This window comes from Cyprinus carpio, chromosome A19, assembly GCF_018340385.1.
Source record: "Cyprinus carpio isolate SPL01 chromosome A19, ASM1834038v1, whole genome shotgun sequence".
Classification (NCBI taxonomy): domain Eukaryota; kingdom Metazoa; phylum Chordata; class Actinopteri; order Cypriniformes; family Cyprinidae; genus Cyprinus; species Cyprinus carpio.
Window position 1 is genome coordinate 5600787 of NC_056590.1, and position 17500 is coordinate 5618286.

The 17500-nt window shown below is 37.7% G+C and overlaps 1 protein-coding gene across 1 annotated transcript in view; it reads left to right on the forward strand.

Annotated features, from left to right (window-relative positions):
- Positions 1-17500, forward strand: part of syngap1a (synaptic Ras GTPase activating protein 1a) — a 156098-nt gene that overhangs the window by 2235 nt on the left and 136363 nt on the right. The window contains 1 exon segment of the mRNA XM_042775895.1: positions 17205-17299. Within this exon segment, the coding sequence (XP_042631829.1) occupies positions 17205-17299 (95 nt within the window).

Genomic DNA, 17500 nt, shown 5'->3' on the forward strand with positions numbered 1-17500 from the left:
CCAGACAGTGTTGCCCTATTGGGCGGTAATTTTTGATTTTGATCTTCAGGATGTTGGTTAGTGTGGGTGGGTGGATAAAGATTTTGTTGGTTTTTTGTGAGTTTGGCATTTTTTATTGGTCTGTTTTGAATTTGATTGGTGGTTTTTTAGTATGTAATTTTTGTAGGATAATTGTGCTGTAGTTCTGTCTAAAGTTAAAGTGCGACACGAAGGTAAGCGCATTGTTGTTGTTCATTTATTGTTATTGGATTATTGTACAGTATCAATTAATGACACAGTTTTGACTGTCATGGTGTAAAATACCTGCTTATTACATTGCTTACGCTGTTTATCGTTATATTTATCGTTCTTGTTGTCAACATGCCTTTACGTTAAGCGTTATAGCTCTAGTTATCATTCTTGGTGTCAGCAGGACTTTAACGTTAATGTTTATCGTTATAGTTACCGTTCTTGGTGTCAGCAGGACTTTAACGTTAACGTTTATCGTTATAGTTACCGTTCTTGGTGTCAGCAGGACTTTAACATTAACATTTATCGTTATAGTTACCGTTCTTGGTGTCAACAGGACTTAACGTTAACGTTTATCGTTATAGTTACCGTTCTTGGTGTCAACATGCCTTTAACGTTAACGTTTATCGTTATAGTTACCGTTCTTGGTGTCAGCAGGACTTTAATGTTAATATTTATCGTTATATTTATCATTCTTGGTGTCAGCAGGACTTTAACGTTAATATTTATCGTTATAGTTACCGTTCTTGGTGTCAGCAGGACTTTAACGTTAATGTTTATCGTTATAGTTACCGTTCTTGGTGTCAGCAGGACTTTAACGTTAATATTTATCATTATAGTTACCGTTCTTGGTGTCAGCAGGACTTTTTAACGTTATCGTTTAGTTATATTTATCATTATAGTTACCGTTCTTGGTGTCAGCAGGACTTTAACGTTAATATTTATCATTATAGTTACCGTTCTTGGTGTCAGCAGGACTTTAACGTTAATATTTATCGTTATAGTTACCGTTCTTGGTGTCGGCAGGACTTTAACGTTAACGTTTATTGTTATATTTATCGTTCTTGGTGTCAACAGGCCTTTAACGTTAATATTTAACGTTATATTTATCGTTCTTGGTGTCAACATGCCTTTAACGTTAATATTTAACGTTATATTTATCGTTCTTGGTGTCAACATGCCTTTACGTTAACGTTTATCGTTATAGTTACCGTTCTTGGTGTCAGAAGGACTTTAACGTTAACGTTTATCGTTATAGTTACCGTTCTTGGTGTCAGCAGGACTTTAACGTTAACGTTTATCGGTAGTTACAACAGGACTTTAACGTTAACGTTTTATCGTTATATTTATTGTTCTTGGTGTCAACATGCCTTTACGTTAATGTTTATCGTTATAGTTACCGTTCTTGGTGTCAGCAGGACTTTAACGTTAATGTTTATCGATATATTTATCGTTCTTGGTGTCAACATGCCTTTAACGTTAATATTTATTTTTATAGTTACCGTTCTTGGTGTCAGCAGGACTTTAACATTAACGTTTATCGTTATAGTTACCGTTCTTGGTGTCAACATGCCTTTACGTTAATGTTTATCGTTATAGTTACCGTTCTTGGTGTCAGCAGGCCTTTAACATTAACGTTTAGCGTTATATTTATCGTTCTTGGTGTCAGCAGGACTTTAACATTAATATTTATCGTTATATTTATCGTTCTTGGTGTCAACATGCCTTTAACGTTAACATTTATCGTTATAGTTACTGTTCTTTGTGTCAACATGCCTTTACGTTAACGTTTATCATTATAGTTACCGTTCTTGGTGTCAGCAGGACTTTAACGTTAACGTTTATCGTTATATTTATCGTTCTTGGTGTCAACATGCCTTTAACGTTAATATTTATCGTTATAGTTACCGTTCTTGGTGTCAGCAGGACTTTAACGTTAACGTTTATCGTTATATTTATCGTTCTTGGTGTCAACATGCCTTTACGTTAACGTTTATCGTTATATTTATCGTTCTTGGTGTCAACATGCCTTTACGTTAACGTTTATCGTTATATTTACCGTTCTTGGTGTCAGCAGGACTTTAACGTTAATGTTTATCGTTATAGTTACCGTTCTTGGTGTCAACATGCCTTTAACGTTAATATTTATCGTTATAGTTACCGTTCTTGGTGTCAGCAGGACTTTAACGTTAACGTTTATCGTTATAGTTACCGTTCTTGGTGTCAACATGCCTTTACGTTAACGTTTATCATTATAGTTACCGTTCTTGGTGTCAACATGCCTTTAACGTTAACGTTTAGCGTTATATTTATCGTTCTTGGTGTCAGCAGGACTTTAACATTAATATTTATCGTTATATTTATCGTTCTTGGTGGTGTCAACATGCCTTTTTACGTTAACGTTCTTTTATCGTTACGTTACGTTTATCGTTCTTGGTGTCAGCAGGACTTTAACATTAACGTTTATCGTTATAGTTACCGTTCTTGGTGTCAGCAGGACTTTAACGTTAATATTTATCGTTATAGTTACCGTTCTTGGTGTCAGCAGGACTTTAACGTTAATGTTTATCGTTATATTTATTGTTCTTGGTGTCAACATGCCTTTAACGTTAATATTTAACGTTATATTTATCGTTCTTGGTGTCAACATGCCTTTACGTTAACGTTTATCGTTATAGTTACCGTTCTTGGTGTCAGCAGGACTTTAACGTTAATATTTATCGTTATATTTATCGTTCTTGGTGTCAGCAGGACTTTAACATTAACGTTTATCGTTATATTTACCGTTCTTGGTGTCAACATGCCTTTAACGTTAACGTTTATCGTTATATTTACCGTTCTTGGTGTCAGCAGGACTTTAACATTAACGTTTATGGTTTATCGTTATTAGTTTATCGTTTTTAGTTATCGTTCTTGGTGTCAGCAGGCCTTTAACGTTAATATTTATCGTTATATTTATCGTTCTTGGTGTCAACATGCCTTCAACGTTAACGTTTATCGATATATTTCTTGTTCTTGGTGTCAGCAGGACTTTAACATTAATATTTATCATTATATTTATCGTTCTTGGTGTCAACATGCCTTTTAGCGATTATTCATTGAAAGTAGTTAGCAAAAGTCTCTGTGAATTTAATATTCTAATAATCTAAAAGTAAACACTGGCACATCTCCAAAGTTGTTTGTGTACATTATAAAAGGGCTCATGTTTATTGCTGTCAGTATGTTGATATTGTGCGTTTCTGTGTGAATGCAAATGTACAGAAATACATATGTGCACTGTATGTGTGAATACCAGCATGTTCATGCATAGCAGGAGGTCCTGGTGCTGTATTTACATATTTATATTCATTCTTAAACACATATTTACATATAAACATGCAAAATTCACACACATAGTGTTACGGTATATGATTTTGAATGCTGTTTGTTTAACACAGATATATGTGATTGTATTTCAGGTGCTGAAACACACACACACACACACACACACACACACACACACACACACACACAGCCTTTCTGCTGGTAACCATGACAATAATTACAGATCGCTGTAGCTGTGTGTTAAGCAATGGCTGGGGGGGCGAAAGCACTTTGGCCGACCATCTTTCTCTCTCTCTCTCGCTTTATTTTTCCTTTTGCTTTATACTCGTTCTTATTTAATATGGAGGACGGCCATCCACAGATTGAAGGCTTGTGTTGTCATGGAAACTGTAAGTCGTTGTGCCACCAGCCAACTCCCCCCCGTGCGCCGGTTGGATTGTTCCATGCTGTGTTGTGTAGCGCGGCTGCGGACCGAACCATCGCGAGCGCGGCGCTCTGAGTGGGGGTGCGAGTGTGTGATTCACAACTTTGATAGGATCTGTTCTGAATTGAAAAACTTCATGAAATCGTTCCCTAAAATTATATTTTCCACTTTTCTTTACTGATTCAAAAGATTTGCTGAGATGCGAAACGCGACGCATTCACGGGATGGGACTAGACACCGTCACGTTAAGAGTAATAAGTTATCTTTTCGTTTTAAGAATAAAATAATTGTTAGTCCTGAGACTCAGAACGACCAGGGTTTGTTTCCAGCGCTGCAGGAGACCTTTTTTTTTTTTTTTTTTTTTAAATGATCAGGTAATGTACAGCAGTACAACAGCTGAAACTATTAATCCGTCACTAATATCTAATGACACAGAGTTTATTTTACTGATAAAAAAAAAAAAAAAAAAAGATCTCTTCCAGCGCTCCAGCGCGAGAATCGAACCCGGATCGTTCTGTATCTGTAGGAAGCGCGCCACTCCCACCGCTCACCCAGACAGACGGTTAAATTCTGTCAGTTGCTAAAGTTTTAAATATTTTAAAGACGTTTCCATTTAAACACTGCGCGGCCGTTATTAGATGTGTGTTCGCGCGCGCGGGAGTGCGTGTGAAGGTAGTAGCAGATCTCTCTTCAGTCTGTCAGACGCGCGCTGCAGGGCTGCGTGATTTTTTTTTTTTTCTTTTCTGTCAGTGTGAGATGAAGATGAGGAGGATGATGCGCTCGCGGTCCGCCCACGCAGGATCATTCCTGGCTCGCGTCTAACCGTCGCGCTGAATCGAATATCGCATTTGTTTTTCCGATGGAGTAACGGGATGAATGTCGCGAGTGGTCGCTCGCACATCGGCGACATGACGAGCCCGCCGCGCGCGCGCCAGCCGCATTCGCCGCGGAGCGAACGATGAGCGCCGGCGGGAATCTGCGCGTTACCCTGGAAACGGCAGCGGAGCGCCGGACACTCGAGCGAGCGCGGGCCGAGCGGAGTGCAGCGACAGCCGGACTGAAGACGGAGGAGCAGCCGCAGGACGCGGTTTGACCGTGCGCTGAGATATCAATAAAAGAGGGAGGAATCTCGCTGTTTCTGATAAGCCAGTGATGAAGAGCACCGCACATGTCCACGGCAAGCTTGACCGCATCACTGGCTCGTGTGAGGACAGAGTCCGACAGTGATTCTCCCGCGTTTGACAGAACTGATCCGAGGACAGTGAGAAAGACAGATGACGGAGGAACGCGCTGAACATTTCGACGCTAGTCCCTGGACAGAGACGCGCTGAGGCCCGACGCCTCCGCTCGCTCTTCTCCGGTAAGTCCGAACTCACAAACTAAACTCCTGTTCACGTCACTCTACACTCTGAGGGCTCATTCGTTCGGAATGGATAAAATAACGGCATTATATTTCCGTGTAGGGCTGAAGTGAACAGAGACAGATGTGTGCAGTGTCCTCATGTACAGTAGTGTCGGGGTTGCCAGGTTTTCACAACAAAACCCTCCCAATCGCTACTCAAAACTAGCCCGATCGCGTCCCGGGGATCAAATACGCGTTTTCTGGCGGGGTTCCTCAGGTAAAATTCGCGTTCCAGTGGCTCACTATCACGTGATTGCGGTGGCTTCAGTGTTAAGGGAACCCGACTGGACTTGGCAACACTCGGTAGTGTGTTATCATTGCAGTGCTCCTTATTAAGTGTAAATTGTTATGCGTCCCACCCACTGCGCTCAGTGCTGCCCCCTACAGACCAGCCGAGCACACTCCTCCACCTCAGATGATCTCAGGCGGTAGTGCACTAGAATACTGTTCCTGGTGTGCTGTCTCCTCACTGCATGCTCTGCACACTTGAACTCTGAGTATGCACTTAGATTTGCTTAATGCACTTGACCTTACATTTCTGCAGTGACAAACTTGATTTTAATTTCTTGCTTGACTGGTTATTGGATCAGACTGACAATAGTTTTTCCTTCACAAAAATTGGATTTAAAAGTTAAAATACATATGTGATCATAACTGGATGACATGTGACAACGATGTAGCTGTGGACACTGCATTCTATTTTCATTTTAGAAAAATAGCATGCAGTGTATCATGTGTAGTCAGAAAGATAGTTGGTATGCATACTACATGATGTTTTACATACTATTTTATAAAAGTAGCACACAGTATATTCAGAAAAAAATAGATGGTATGCATACTACATATTATTTCATATGCTATTTCATTAAAGTATGCAGTATATGTTTTTTCACATATATTTAGATGTATGCACACTGCATTCTATTTCACATTCTATTTTGTAAAAACAGTGTGCAGCGAATCATAGCAAAGATAGTTGGTATGCATACTGCATGCTGTTATACATACTACTTTAAAAATAGCATGCGGTGTATCATGTATATTCAGAGTAATTTAGATGGTATGCATACTACATATTGTTTCACGTGCTATTTTATTAAAGTATTCAGTATATCATGTACATTCACACATATTTAGATATATGTATACTGCATACTATTTTACATACAATTTTTTAAAAAGAGTACACAGTATATATTTATGCATTTTAGAAGTTGTGCACACTGCATAGTTTCACATACTATTTTATAAAAAAAAAATACACAGTGTATCATGCAGAAATATATAGATAGAATGCATAAATACTGTTTTACATACTGTTTTATTAAAATAATATGCAGTATATTGAGTGTATTGAGAAATATATAGATGGTATGCATACTGTTCACATGCTATTTAATAAAAGAAATATGCAATGTACTGTATATATTGAGAAGGTAGTTGGTATAAATAATGCATACTGTATTTGCTAGTCTTTAATTCCAATCATAGCTACTGTAGCTCGTGGATCTCTGCCGAAAACAGTTTTCCATCGGCCCACACAGAATCTGCACACTTCTTTTTTTTTGACATTTTCTGCCGTGGGTTAAGTATGGTGGAATGTGTTAAACATTCGTATGATTAATGAGAGCGCTGTAATCTCAGACATATATTGAATTAAACTGATCTTTACATGCGGGAATTGTGAGAGGTGTTTGCTATGCTGTTGCTAGGGTCAGTCTCGGTGGTGTTATGGTCTGTAAATACTCTGGTCATGTGTTTGATGGCAGCACTGGTACTAGAGGTGGTTGACTTCGCTGTCTGAGCAACAGGCTCCTGTGGGATTGTGGGATTGAGCGCTGAGGGCGTCTGGAAGTTGAGAAACGCTAAGCTTCATGTGACGTCTCAGGTTCTGCGTGGTGTGTTCAGTGCTGGTTTGGGTCTGTAGCTGTAGATCTCTGGAGTTTTGGTGATACTGAGTGAACTTCTTCCACTGGAAGCACTTTTATTTCCTTCCAGTGCTGCAGTAACACTCTGATCACACACACACACACACACACACACACACACACACACACACACACAGACTCTTCATGGTGTGCAGTGTGTTCTGGTTTAATCTGATAAAATACTGATTTTATGTATTATTATTATTTATTTTTATGCCAGGTTTATGTGATGCAAAAAGTAAAATTTACTGCAAATTATGTAATTACATTAAATTTTTATAGTGTAAAAACATATAGCACAAAATATGATGCAAAGAATTCAATTTACTTTAATCATGCTTTAAATTTATATCTGTTAGTCTGCAAATGTTGTGCAAAAATATATAATATTTAATGCAAAGAATTACATTTACTGCAAAGTGTGTCATGCATTCAGTTGTATTATAGTGCAAAACATTGTGAAAAAAATTTTTTGTTTTTAATTATATATTTAATGCAAAGAATTACATTTACTGCAAAGTGTGTCATGCAAACGATACATCGACATTCTAGCGCTTAGTATCGTACTTAGGGGGCGCAGCGGCGCCCGCGAGTTTAAAAAAAAACTCATGGAAAATGTCGAAGATTTTAGAAGCGCCGTTGTGCCCTAAAGGCAGATGTTTGGACACATTTTGGGTGTTAAAAGCAAAGGAAGGAAACCAAGGGATCGATAAAACAAAAGGCTTCTATACGCTATAACCTGCGCGCCCACAGCTGCAAGTGACACTATGCAGACAAGCTAGCTTCGCCGCAGCCAAAAAAACACACGGGGGACCCCACGCAAACTACTTTTACATCCAAGCTTCCATCTAACTCAGTCCGTGCACAGAAGATTACGGAGTCTGTGGTGCATTATATTTGCAAAGGTTTATGTCCCTACAGTGTTGTCGAGAACACAGGCTTTCGCTTTATGATCAACGCGTTAGATCCCCCTGTTATGTGATCCCTACCCGCAGCTACATGACCGACAAAGCAGTACCGAGGATGTATACAAAGTCAAAGTGTCTCCTCGGAGCGCGTTTTCTCTACGGCAGGCGATATTGTAACCGCACAGAGAAGTGTACTAAGCTCAAAGCATGTTGACCAACTTCTGTTTTTACTTAATAGGATAAAGCTAGCATTACCCAAGAGTATCCTCAGGTTATTGTTTTGTTGCTGCAGTGATTTTTGTTCAACCTGCCTTTTTGAGGACAAACCTGGTTTAGCCTTAAGATTTTATAAAATCCATCCTGTTATGAGGTATAGATTTGTTGTTGTGCCAAATGTTAAAAGCAAGATGTAGCATTTAAGTGATTCATAGTGAAATAGTTATGGCAAGTACATGGTGTCACAAAAAAAGAATTATAAGAAGATTTAATAAGAAGAATAATAATAAGAAGATTTTGTGCTTGTGTGAGCTCAGACTGGACCCTGGGAAAGTTAAATGTTGACTTTACAATTTGTGTACAATTAATCAGAGCACTTAAAGTTGCAAATATTTAAGCAAAATGCACTTTGGTTATAATGCACTTTTGTCTTCAATAAATTGAAGAAAAATGCAGAGTTCTGTTTGTTTAAATGTGTTTCAGCATTAACTAATTGGCTCTGGCCCATGTGAATCGAAAATTGTATCAAATCGTATCGAGACAGCTCTGTATCGAGGTACGTATCGAATCGTGACCTGTGTATCGAGGTATGTATCGTATCGCCAGGTTCTCCAAGGTATACAGCCCTAATTGTAATGTAGAAATATATTGTGTATTGCAAAAAGCATTCAATTTACTGCATGTTACAATATAATAAGTTACAATTAATGTAATGTAATATATATATAATATATATATATATATATATATTATATATATATAATATATATATATTATATGTTACAATACAATATAATGCAAAAATATGTATATTTGCAAAAATATAATACAGAGAGTTCAAGTATCAAGTATGTAGTACATTAATTTAATACTTATAATGTAAAATATAATGCAAAGAATTCAATTTACTGCAAGTTATATCATGCAATGAATTTAATTCTTATAAAGAATTCAATTTACTGCAAGTTATATCATGCAATGAATTTAATTCTTATATTGTGAAAAAATATATATAGAGCAAAAATATAATACAGAGAATCACATTTTATTGCAGAGTATATAATGCATTAAATGGAATTCCTATAGTGCAAAATATGCAAAAATTTATATTATAAAAAAATTTAATGCAAAGAATTACATTTTATTGCTGAGCATATAATGCATTAAATAGAATTCTTATAGTACAAAATATTATGCAAAAATATAAAGAATTAAATTTACTTCAAGGTATATAATGCATTAAACTGAATTTTTCTTGTGCAAAAATACATACTATAATTCAAAAATATATAATGCACAAGAAGTCCTGCATACAGTCATAATTAAAAACAGCACATGATCATTAAGTGTAAGTATCCGATCGTTTCTCAGACAGTAGTGTGATACGTAGAGTAAAGCCAGACGTGAAACACAGCTCATCGTTTTATATTTCAGTCGAGTCTGTCGTGCTGATTTGATTCTGCAGAGATGAATGTGATGTGATCCCCTCCAGCAGAGATCCACACTGATATATTATTCATATATGATCTTTACTGACTCCAGATCAGCCGTCAGCTTTAAGTGATCGTTCACCGAAAAGAAACATTCCGTCCTTACTTCATCTAGAGCCAAAAACACGTCAAGAAGCTGCGTAAGAGTCCATACAACCAGTGCACTATATTCAACGTCCTCTGAAGATGCTTTGTGTGAAATGATGTGATTATTCGCGCTCACTGAATCAAATATCAAAGATAGAGCCTCGTACACAAACACTGGGATGCTAAACGTTCATATGTCCTGCCAGAGCTTCAATGGAGGGGAAGGTTTTCATTGGAGCCAGTTTCTCTTCAGTGTTCACGGGTTTGATTTCCAGGGAGTTCAAGATGTGGTGCCCTGTATCTCTTAAATGCAGTAAAAGTGTCTGACAAATGCATAAATATAAACGTTTCTCACACAAAACATCTTCAGAAGACTTAATACAGCACAGCATTCAAAGTGTTATCAACTAAAAGAACTGGAAACACTTAAGCATTATATTCATAACATACATTGTAATGCATTGTATTTCTTAAAGAATTACAGTTAATATGCATTGTGATATATAATAAAAGATAAAAAGCACTACAGTATTTTCAGATTCCTTGTTACGTTTGTACCTTTCAGACGGTGCAACATTGAAGAATACTTTAATAATGCATTATATTTACTGGCTTCAAGTAAAGTGTTGCCAAAGTATTTTTCTGATACTTTTATAGTGACTTATATTATTATTATTATTATTGTGTTCCTTTTATTGTTTATTTTAGTGCAGTACTATTTCTATACTATTATTATAATTTTTATAAATATTTTGAAACAGCTTTTCCGTTGTAATTTTCAGTTTCAGTACATTTTAATTTATTTTTTAGTAGGGGTGTAACGGTACACAAATATGATGGTTCGGTACGTACCTCGGTTTTAACGTCACGGTTCGGTGTGATTTCGGTACAGCAGGGGAAAAACTAATTTTTTTTTTTTTTTTTTTTTTTTTTTTTTTTAATGGTTTACTGAACAAGTTGCTCTTTCTTGAAATACATTCAGTTATAGTTTCAATTTTCTTAGTGATGCAAATCTACCTCAGCTTATGTTTAAAACTATGGGGAGCACTTTTACATTATAAGATTACAATTAGGCCTAACAACTTAACCCAGACATAAAGCCACAAGGATGCACTGTTTTATTTCAAATCAAAGCTAAATACACGTAGAAACAGCGCATCCTTGTGGCGTGGATGACACAGAAGAGCACACACAGCACACAGTGATATGAAGAGACACAGAGGAGACTGCTGACAAAGGAATTATTGAATAAATCATTATTTTTGTTTTCTTTGCTTACAAAAAGTGTTCCCGTTGCTTCATATAAGCCAGATTGCACGTCTGATGGCAGATGGAGTATTCTGACAACGACTTTCATTCCTTTTATGGACCGTGACACTGTTATTTACTTGGCAGTCTATGGGACAGTCACAAGCCTCCCGGTTTTCATCCAAAATATCTTAAATTGTGTTCTGAAGACAAACAGAGCTATTACGGGTTTGGAACGAAATGCGGGTAAGTGATTAATGACAAAATTTTCAATTTGGGGTGGAGAACCCCTTTAATGCTGCATTCACACCAAACGCGAATAGAGCGTCAAATTCGCGTCTACCGCGTCTAGTTTGCCGCTTGAACATTTTGAATGCATTCGCTTTGAAAGCAAGAGTTTGAAAAGAAATTGACGCACGTCCGAGGCGAAATCATCCGCTTCTTGTGGGGGGGCTAGTGCTGGGCGGTTGTCTGTTTGCATGATGGCTGATGTTGATCAAGCATTCGAGGCTCTTCCACTTTTTCCTGCACACGTCCTCTGAATAAACACATTATCTTGTCAGCGAAAAGTAGCTGTATATTAGGGGGAAAATAGTTGTAAAAAACGGCGGGAAGGCCGCGGGTCGATAAACATGTACGTGACTCAAAAGTTAAATGTGTATTTACAACACACTCTTCCAAGCGAGGTCCTTTTTATTCCTGTCTCTATAGAAATATGAACTTGTGTCATAGCTCCGGGTGACTGCTCACTGACAACATCAGTCGTTCCTCCGTGCTGAATGAGTGACTCCTGAGCAGGCTCCTGATTGGTTAACGCAGCGCGAATTGACGCCAAAGTTCAAATTTTTCAACTCGGGCATCAGACGCGAATTTTTTTTGTTTGTGTCGTAAGTGTAAATGAAGAAAAATTAGTGTTAGTGGCTGAAGATCTTAAAATTAAAACAACAACAAAAAAACTGTATTAGTTCGGTACACAACCGTACCGAACCGAAAGACCCGTACCGAAACGGTTCAGTACAAATACGTGTACCGTTACACCCCTATTTTTTAGTAAATTTGCTGTGGCCTTTTGTCATTTTTATTATTTTTTTAAATATTGTTTAATTTATATTATTATTTTAGTCTTAGTTTTAGTTCAGTTTTAGTTTATTTATCACCATTTTCCGGTAAATTTGGTGCTTCAACTTATACAGTGTATTTCTAATTGATGTTAGTTTTTCATTTAATATTTATATTCAATAATAATAGTTTTAGTTCCTTTTTCTAGTTTGTCTCCAGTAAATTCAGCACTTATTTCACTTAGTAGCCAATGCAACATTTTTAATATTAAAGCTTTATTTCAGCTTTATATCAGTTCAAACATCTGTTTTGGTTGTTTTAGTCAGCGGTAATAACCCTGCCTGGGAACAGTGGATCATGCAGGTGAGTAAATAATGACAGGTCTGTAATGAGTGTTAATGAAGCTTGTTGTTGCTGCTGTTTGTGAACTGAAGCACATGTATACGATGATGATGATGATGATGATGATGATGATGATGGACGGAGGCTCATGTTCTCTGTGTTTTCTCTCCGGTGAGATGCAGCTGCTAGAACGCGCCCACACAGAGACCCTTCCTCAAGCGTGTGTGTGTGTGTGTGTGTGTGTGTGTGTGTGTGTGTGTGATACGTGTATCAACGATGCTCTCAGCGATTCCCACCCACACACACACACACACACACACACTTCAGCCTGACATTGCATTAACATCCAGATTGGCGTTCGGCGTGCGTGGGTGTGTTTGTGTGTGTGTTTCGTGCGCGACCCGATCGCACCCGGGCGAATTGAAAGCGTAATTTACGATCCGAGCGGCTCGGCGGTTTTATGACTAATTAAAGTCTTTCTGCGGTTGTGTGCATGAAGCTTGTGTGTTCTGCGAGCGCTGAGCTCCGTGTGTCTTTTTTGCTTAAAAGGAGGCAGTTTCCATGACGACCAAACAAAGACCTCGAATTCAGAGCAAAACTTCAAGAAAACAGAAGGACAAGACGAGTGTGAGAGGAAACTTTCCACATCAGAACACCTGCATCACTAGATCTCCACCTCCCGTGATAAAAGTCAAGCGTGTGCAAAGCGTGTTGAAAGATTCCTCAGATCATACATGTAAGTAATCAGTAAGTGATCAGATGCACGTTTTAATTAATCTTGTATGGACTTATTGTTGGATTTTTTTTTTTGTTATTTTAGGCTCATTATGATTTTTTGACTCGTAATAATCGAATTTACTATATAACGCAGAATATCACGGAATTTGGCAAATTCTGGATGAATAAATCAAAAGTACATTTAATCAATTCACATCAATGAATATTAAAAAGCAATAAGACAGCTATTGAAATATGACGTCTGCGTGTTTGCAAGCATTTCACAGTTTAATTTGATAAAACTATCATCAGATGCACACAGAAACTCTATCTTTACTGCGGCCCGCCAAAATAAAAGTTAGGTTTAAGAAATAATGACAGAAATAAATTATTACTGTACGCTAGAATGTACTTCTGAAAGTATTAATAATACGGTTATTTTAAAAAATATTTATTATTATTACTTTCTTCAGAATTAAATTTTCCGTGCAGCACTTTGCTAAAAAAAAAAAAAGTTGTTCTTTTTATTTTATTACTTTTATAAATAGATTGTACTTCTCAATATAGTAATATTAAAAATAAAACTATTAATTGAAACATTATTTTTTAAAGAATATGGCAACTATAAAGTCAAATTTTAAAAATAAAAGCATTTAAGTATTTGGAAAAAAAATAAATAACTTGAATTTGTTAATGGCTTTATTTGATTACCACTGTTTTTGATATTAAATTTGTATTAAATCATAAATCCAGATAAAAATAAATTCTAACTTAAAAATAAAAGCATCTAATAGGGCCGCATTATTGGAGAAATCAATAAATGGTTAAATTAATTAGACATGCTTTTTGATTATTAAAATGCAATTAAACCATTAAAACAGAAACCAGAAAAATGAAAATAGAGTAGACGGAAATTAAAACAGAATTTGTGAAGGAACTGCCCTGTGTGTCTGGTTCTGTGGTGGGTTCGAGAGTGCTGATATGAGTATTCCTGGATTACTGACTGATCTTCAGATGAGCTCCGTGTTTTTCTTCCAGTCTCGATGAAGCATCTGCGGTGATTTCATGTTTGTGTTATATTTTTAGTGTGATTGTGTAATTGATGCAGGCTGGAATCAGATCAGTCACTGATGATTAACGCTCGTGTTTATAGATCAGCGGCACACGGCTGATATTCCCAAAACTGTTCCCGCACACACAGATCTCATAATCCTGTAAAAACCCTGTCATTACCGAATCCGGAGAGAAGGAGAAATGCGTCATGAACTCATAACAGATTATTAAAGACTGTAAAGCACACAGACGTCACTCCGCTTTCAGCCATTATGCCAAAAAAACATAATGACTGCATCTGTGTACTACAGTGATTTACTTCAAGGTCAGGTGTGTCATTTCTGACACGTTACAGGAACAGTTGACTCAAACATGTGTAGAACATGTAGATGAGTGTGTTTCTTCATCAGGTTTGTAGAAATGTAGCACTGCATCAGTGTGTCAGCAATGGATGCTCTGCAGTGAATGGGTGCCGTCAGAATGAGAGTCCAAACAGCTGCATAAAAAAAAAACATCACAATAATACACAGCACTCCAGTCCATCAGTGAACATCTGGAGAAGACAAAAGATGAAACACATCCAGCATTAAGACGATTTTAACTCAAATACATAGAGTCTATAATCCATAATAACACTTCCTCCAGTGAAAAAGTGTTCTGGTGTGAATCAGGAGAGAAATCTGCACAGATCAAGCAGCGTTTAAACAGCTCTAAACAAATATGTGTCTGGGTTTTGATGTGAGAGACAACAGCAGATGCACTTTTTCACTGGAGGAAGTGTTATTATGGATTATAGACTCAATATTTGATTTAAAAGCGTCTTAATGCTGGATGTGTTTTATCTTTTGTCTTCTCCAGATGTTCACTGATGGACTGGAGTGCTGTGGATTACTTGTGGATTATTGTGATGTTTTTATCAGCTGTTTGGACTCTCATTCTGACGGCACCCATTCACTGCAGAGCATCCATTGCTGAGACACTGATGCAGTGCTGCATTTCTACAAACCTGATGAAGAAACAAACTCCTCTAAATCTCTGATGATCTGAGAGTGAGAACATTTTCAGCGTGTTTTCAGTTTTGGCTGAACTGTTTTTTTTGTTGTTGTTGTTGTTGTTGTTTTTTAACACACTTACAGCAATAACTATTTATTTACGATATGTTCATCAGAAAATACATTATTGGTGTTGGATTGTGCCAGAGTCACTGCTAGAGTGGTTGTCAGGGTGTTGCTAGGGTGCTCTTGGTGGTTGCTAGGTGGTTTCTTACTGGATCAAGTCTAAAGAGCTACACATTGATCTTATGACTAGTATTAGTGATGGTGACTCGCACCCTAATGACTGTTTCCTGACAGGTTTCCTGAACGCTTCAGCTTCAAGAGTTCAGATCTGACTGAGAAGTGACACACAGAGAGCCGTTTATAGCCCTTAATCGAGCGTCAGGTGAAGTGGTGCGAGGGTCCGATCGCTTACAAGGAAAAGCACTTTGTGGTTTGCTGTTAAATGGATGATGATCTGAGGGATATGTGTTTGTGTTGAGCATCTGACTGAGGAAAAAACACGTTCATCGCATATTATTAAGGAGTAGAAGTAATTTTACAAAGCTCTTGGACACAGAGATGAATGTATAACACAGCTTTAAGATGTAACGCCGAGAGGAGTTAGTCATTTACATCTCCGAGCTGAATTTAAATGTGCAAATAAATATTTAAAATCCATGAAATGGGTAATAAGAAGCAAAACAGCCTGAGAGTAGAAGGTGCCAGTTCTTATAAAAGTTCTTTAGATATACTTATGAACACCACACAATAAAATACACATCCTGCAGTGTGTGCATGTGATGACAGACGGTTTACACTTACAGCGAATACTGTTCAATATCATCTTTCTTTATTGGACTGGGTATTACTGCAACATAAAGACTGACAGAGAGCTGCTCTAGTGGTTGATGAATTGAGCCAAGGGTTTGTTTTATAACACTTTATCTATTTGCATCTGTAGATTTCAATTCCAATCCATATCTTTCAAAGTTTGTTTCTCCACTTCAGGAACACTTACAGCAAAACTTACATCCTGAAGGTTTTTACTGAGGGTTTGTTCATAAATCATATATCACACTGATTTATACAACATTTTACTCCTAAAAACATGGTTTTCTTTCTGCTGACAGTATTTTCTGATTTATAGAGTTATAAAAAGAGAAATCCTTTAAAAAACCTTTAACTCTAATATGTCAACAAAGAATTTCAAGATTTCAGTTCTCGAAAAAAATCCAAATGAATGCATATTAAATTAGATAATGCCTTATTTGCATTTTAAAATTAAATTTTCAGAAAATTTGTAATACAGAACAATTGTCTTAACATACTGTGATTAATCACCTGGGAAGGTATAATGATATCTGTTCGTTTACATTTTAACATTCAAATGCTTTAAGAGGCAGCGCTGAGTGGGTGGAGTCTAAGTGAGTGGGCGGAGTCTAACTGATTGGGTGGGTGTAGCCTAATGAGTGTAGATCAAGGTGGAGTTATGTGGTTATTTACAGCAGTGACTGACACTGAAATGTTTCTGGATCTGAGGGTCAGACCTGGAAGTGACTCTGAGAAAGCGCCGGCGCGTCGAACGCTTCGAGATGTCTAGGTGTCTTTGACGTCCTCGGCGGAGAAAGTCTGAGTGAGCGGGCGGAGATCGACAGTAGATGGAGAACTTGTGTTTCCGTGAACCCTCTGGCTTTATTTCTGCCGTGATTATGCTGAGAGCTGCATGATGAATCTGTGGGACTGAAGAGAGAGCGCTGCAGAGATGGAGGCTGCGTGTGGGTATTTATAGCAGCAGGAATGTAAGTTCTGTAAAGGTTTGCTGTCCTGAGGGATGAATCACCACAAAACAAGACAAAACACTGACAGCAGCCCAGAGAGAGACACAGCCCAGTGTGTGTGTGTGTGTGTTTCTGTGGATGAATAATTATCTCTCTCTCTGTGTGTGTGTTGTGTGTTTCAGAGCACGCTCGTGCTCGCAGGAAGAGCTTTGCCACGTCGCGGCAGAGAAGCATGGAAACTCCGCCCACTGCCCCTCCACAGCCATTCCGACAACCTGTGAGTACCGGATGTGTCCCGAACTGATGCTTAGCGCACTGCACCCTTCGTACAGCTAGCATGCAGCCGCGCAGTAGCAGTAAGACACGACTTCAGTGCACTGCGGCTTTAATTCAGCGACTGCCGTCCATTTATCATCTCTGACAGTTCATTTGCATTTTTAATCCAGGTTAGTTTAAAAACGTTGTAAGGTTTGTCACA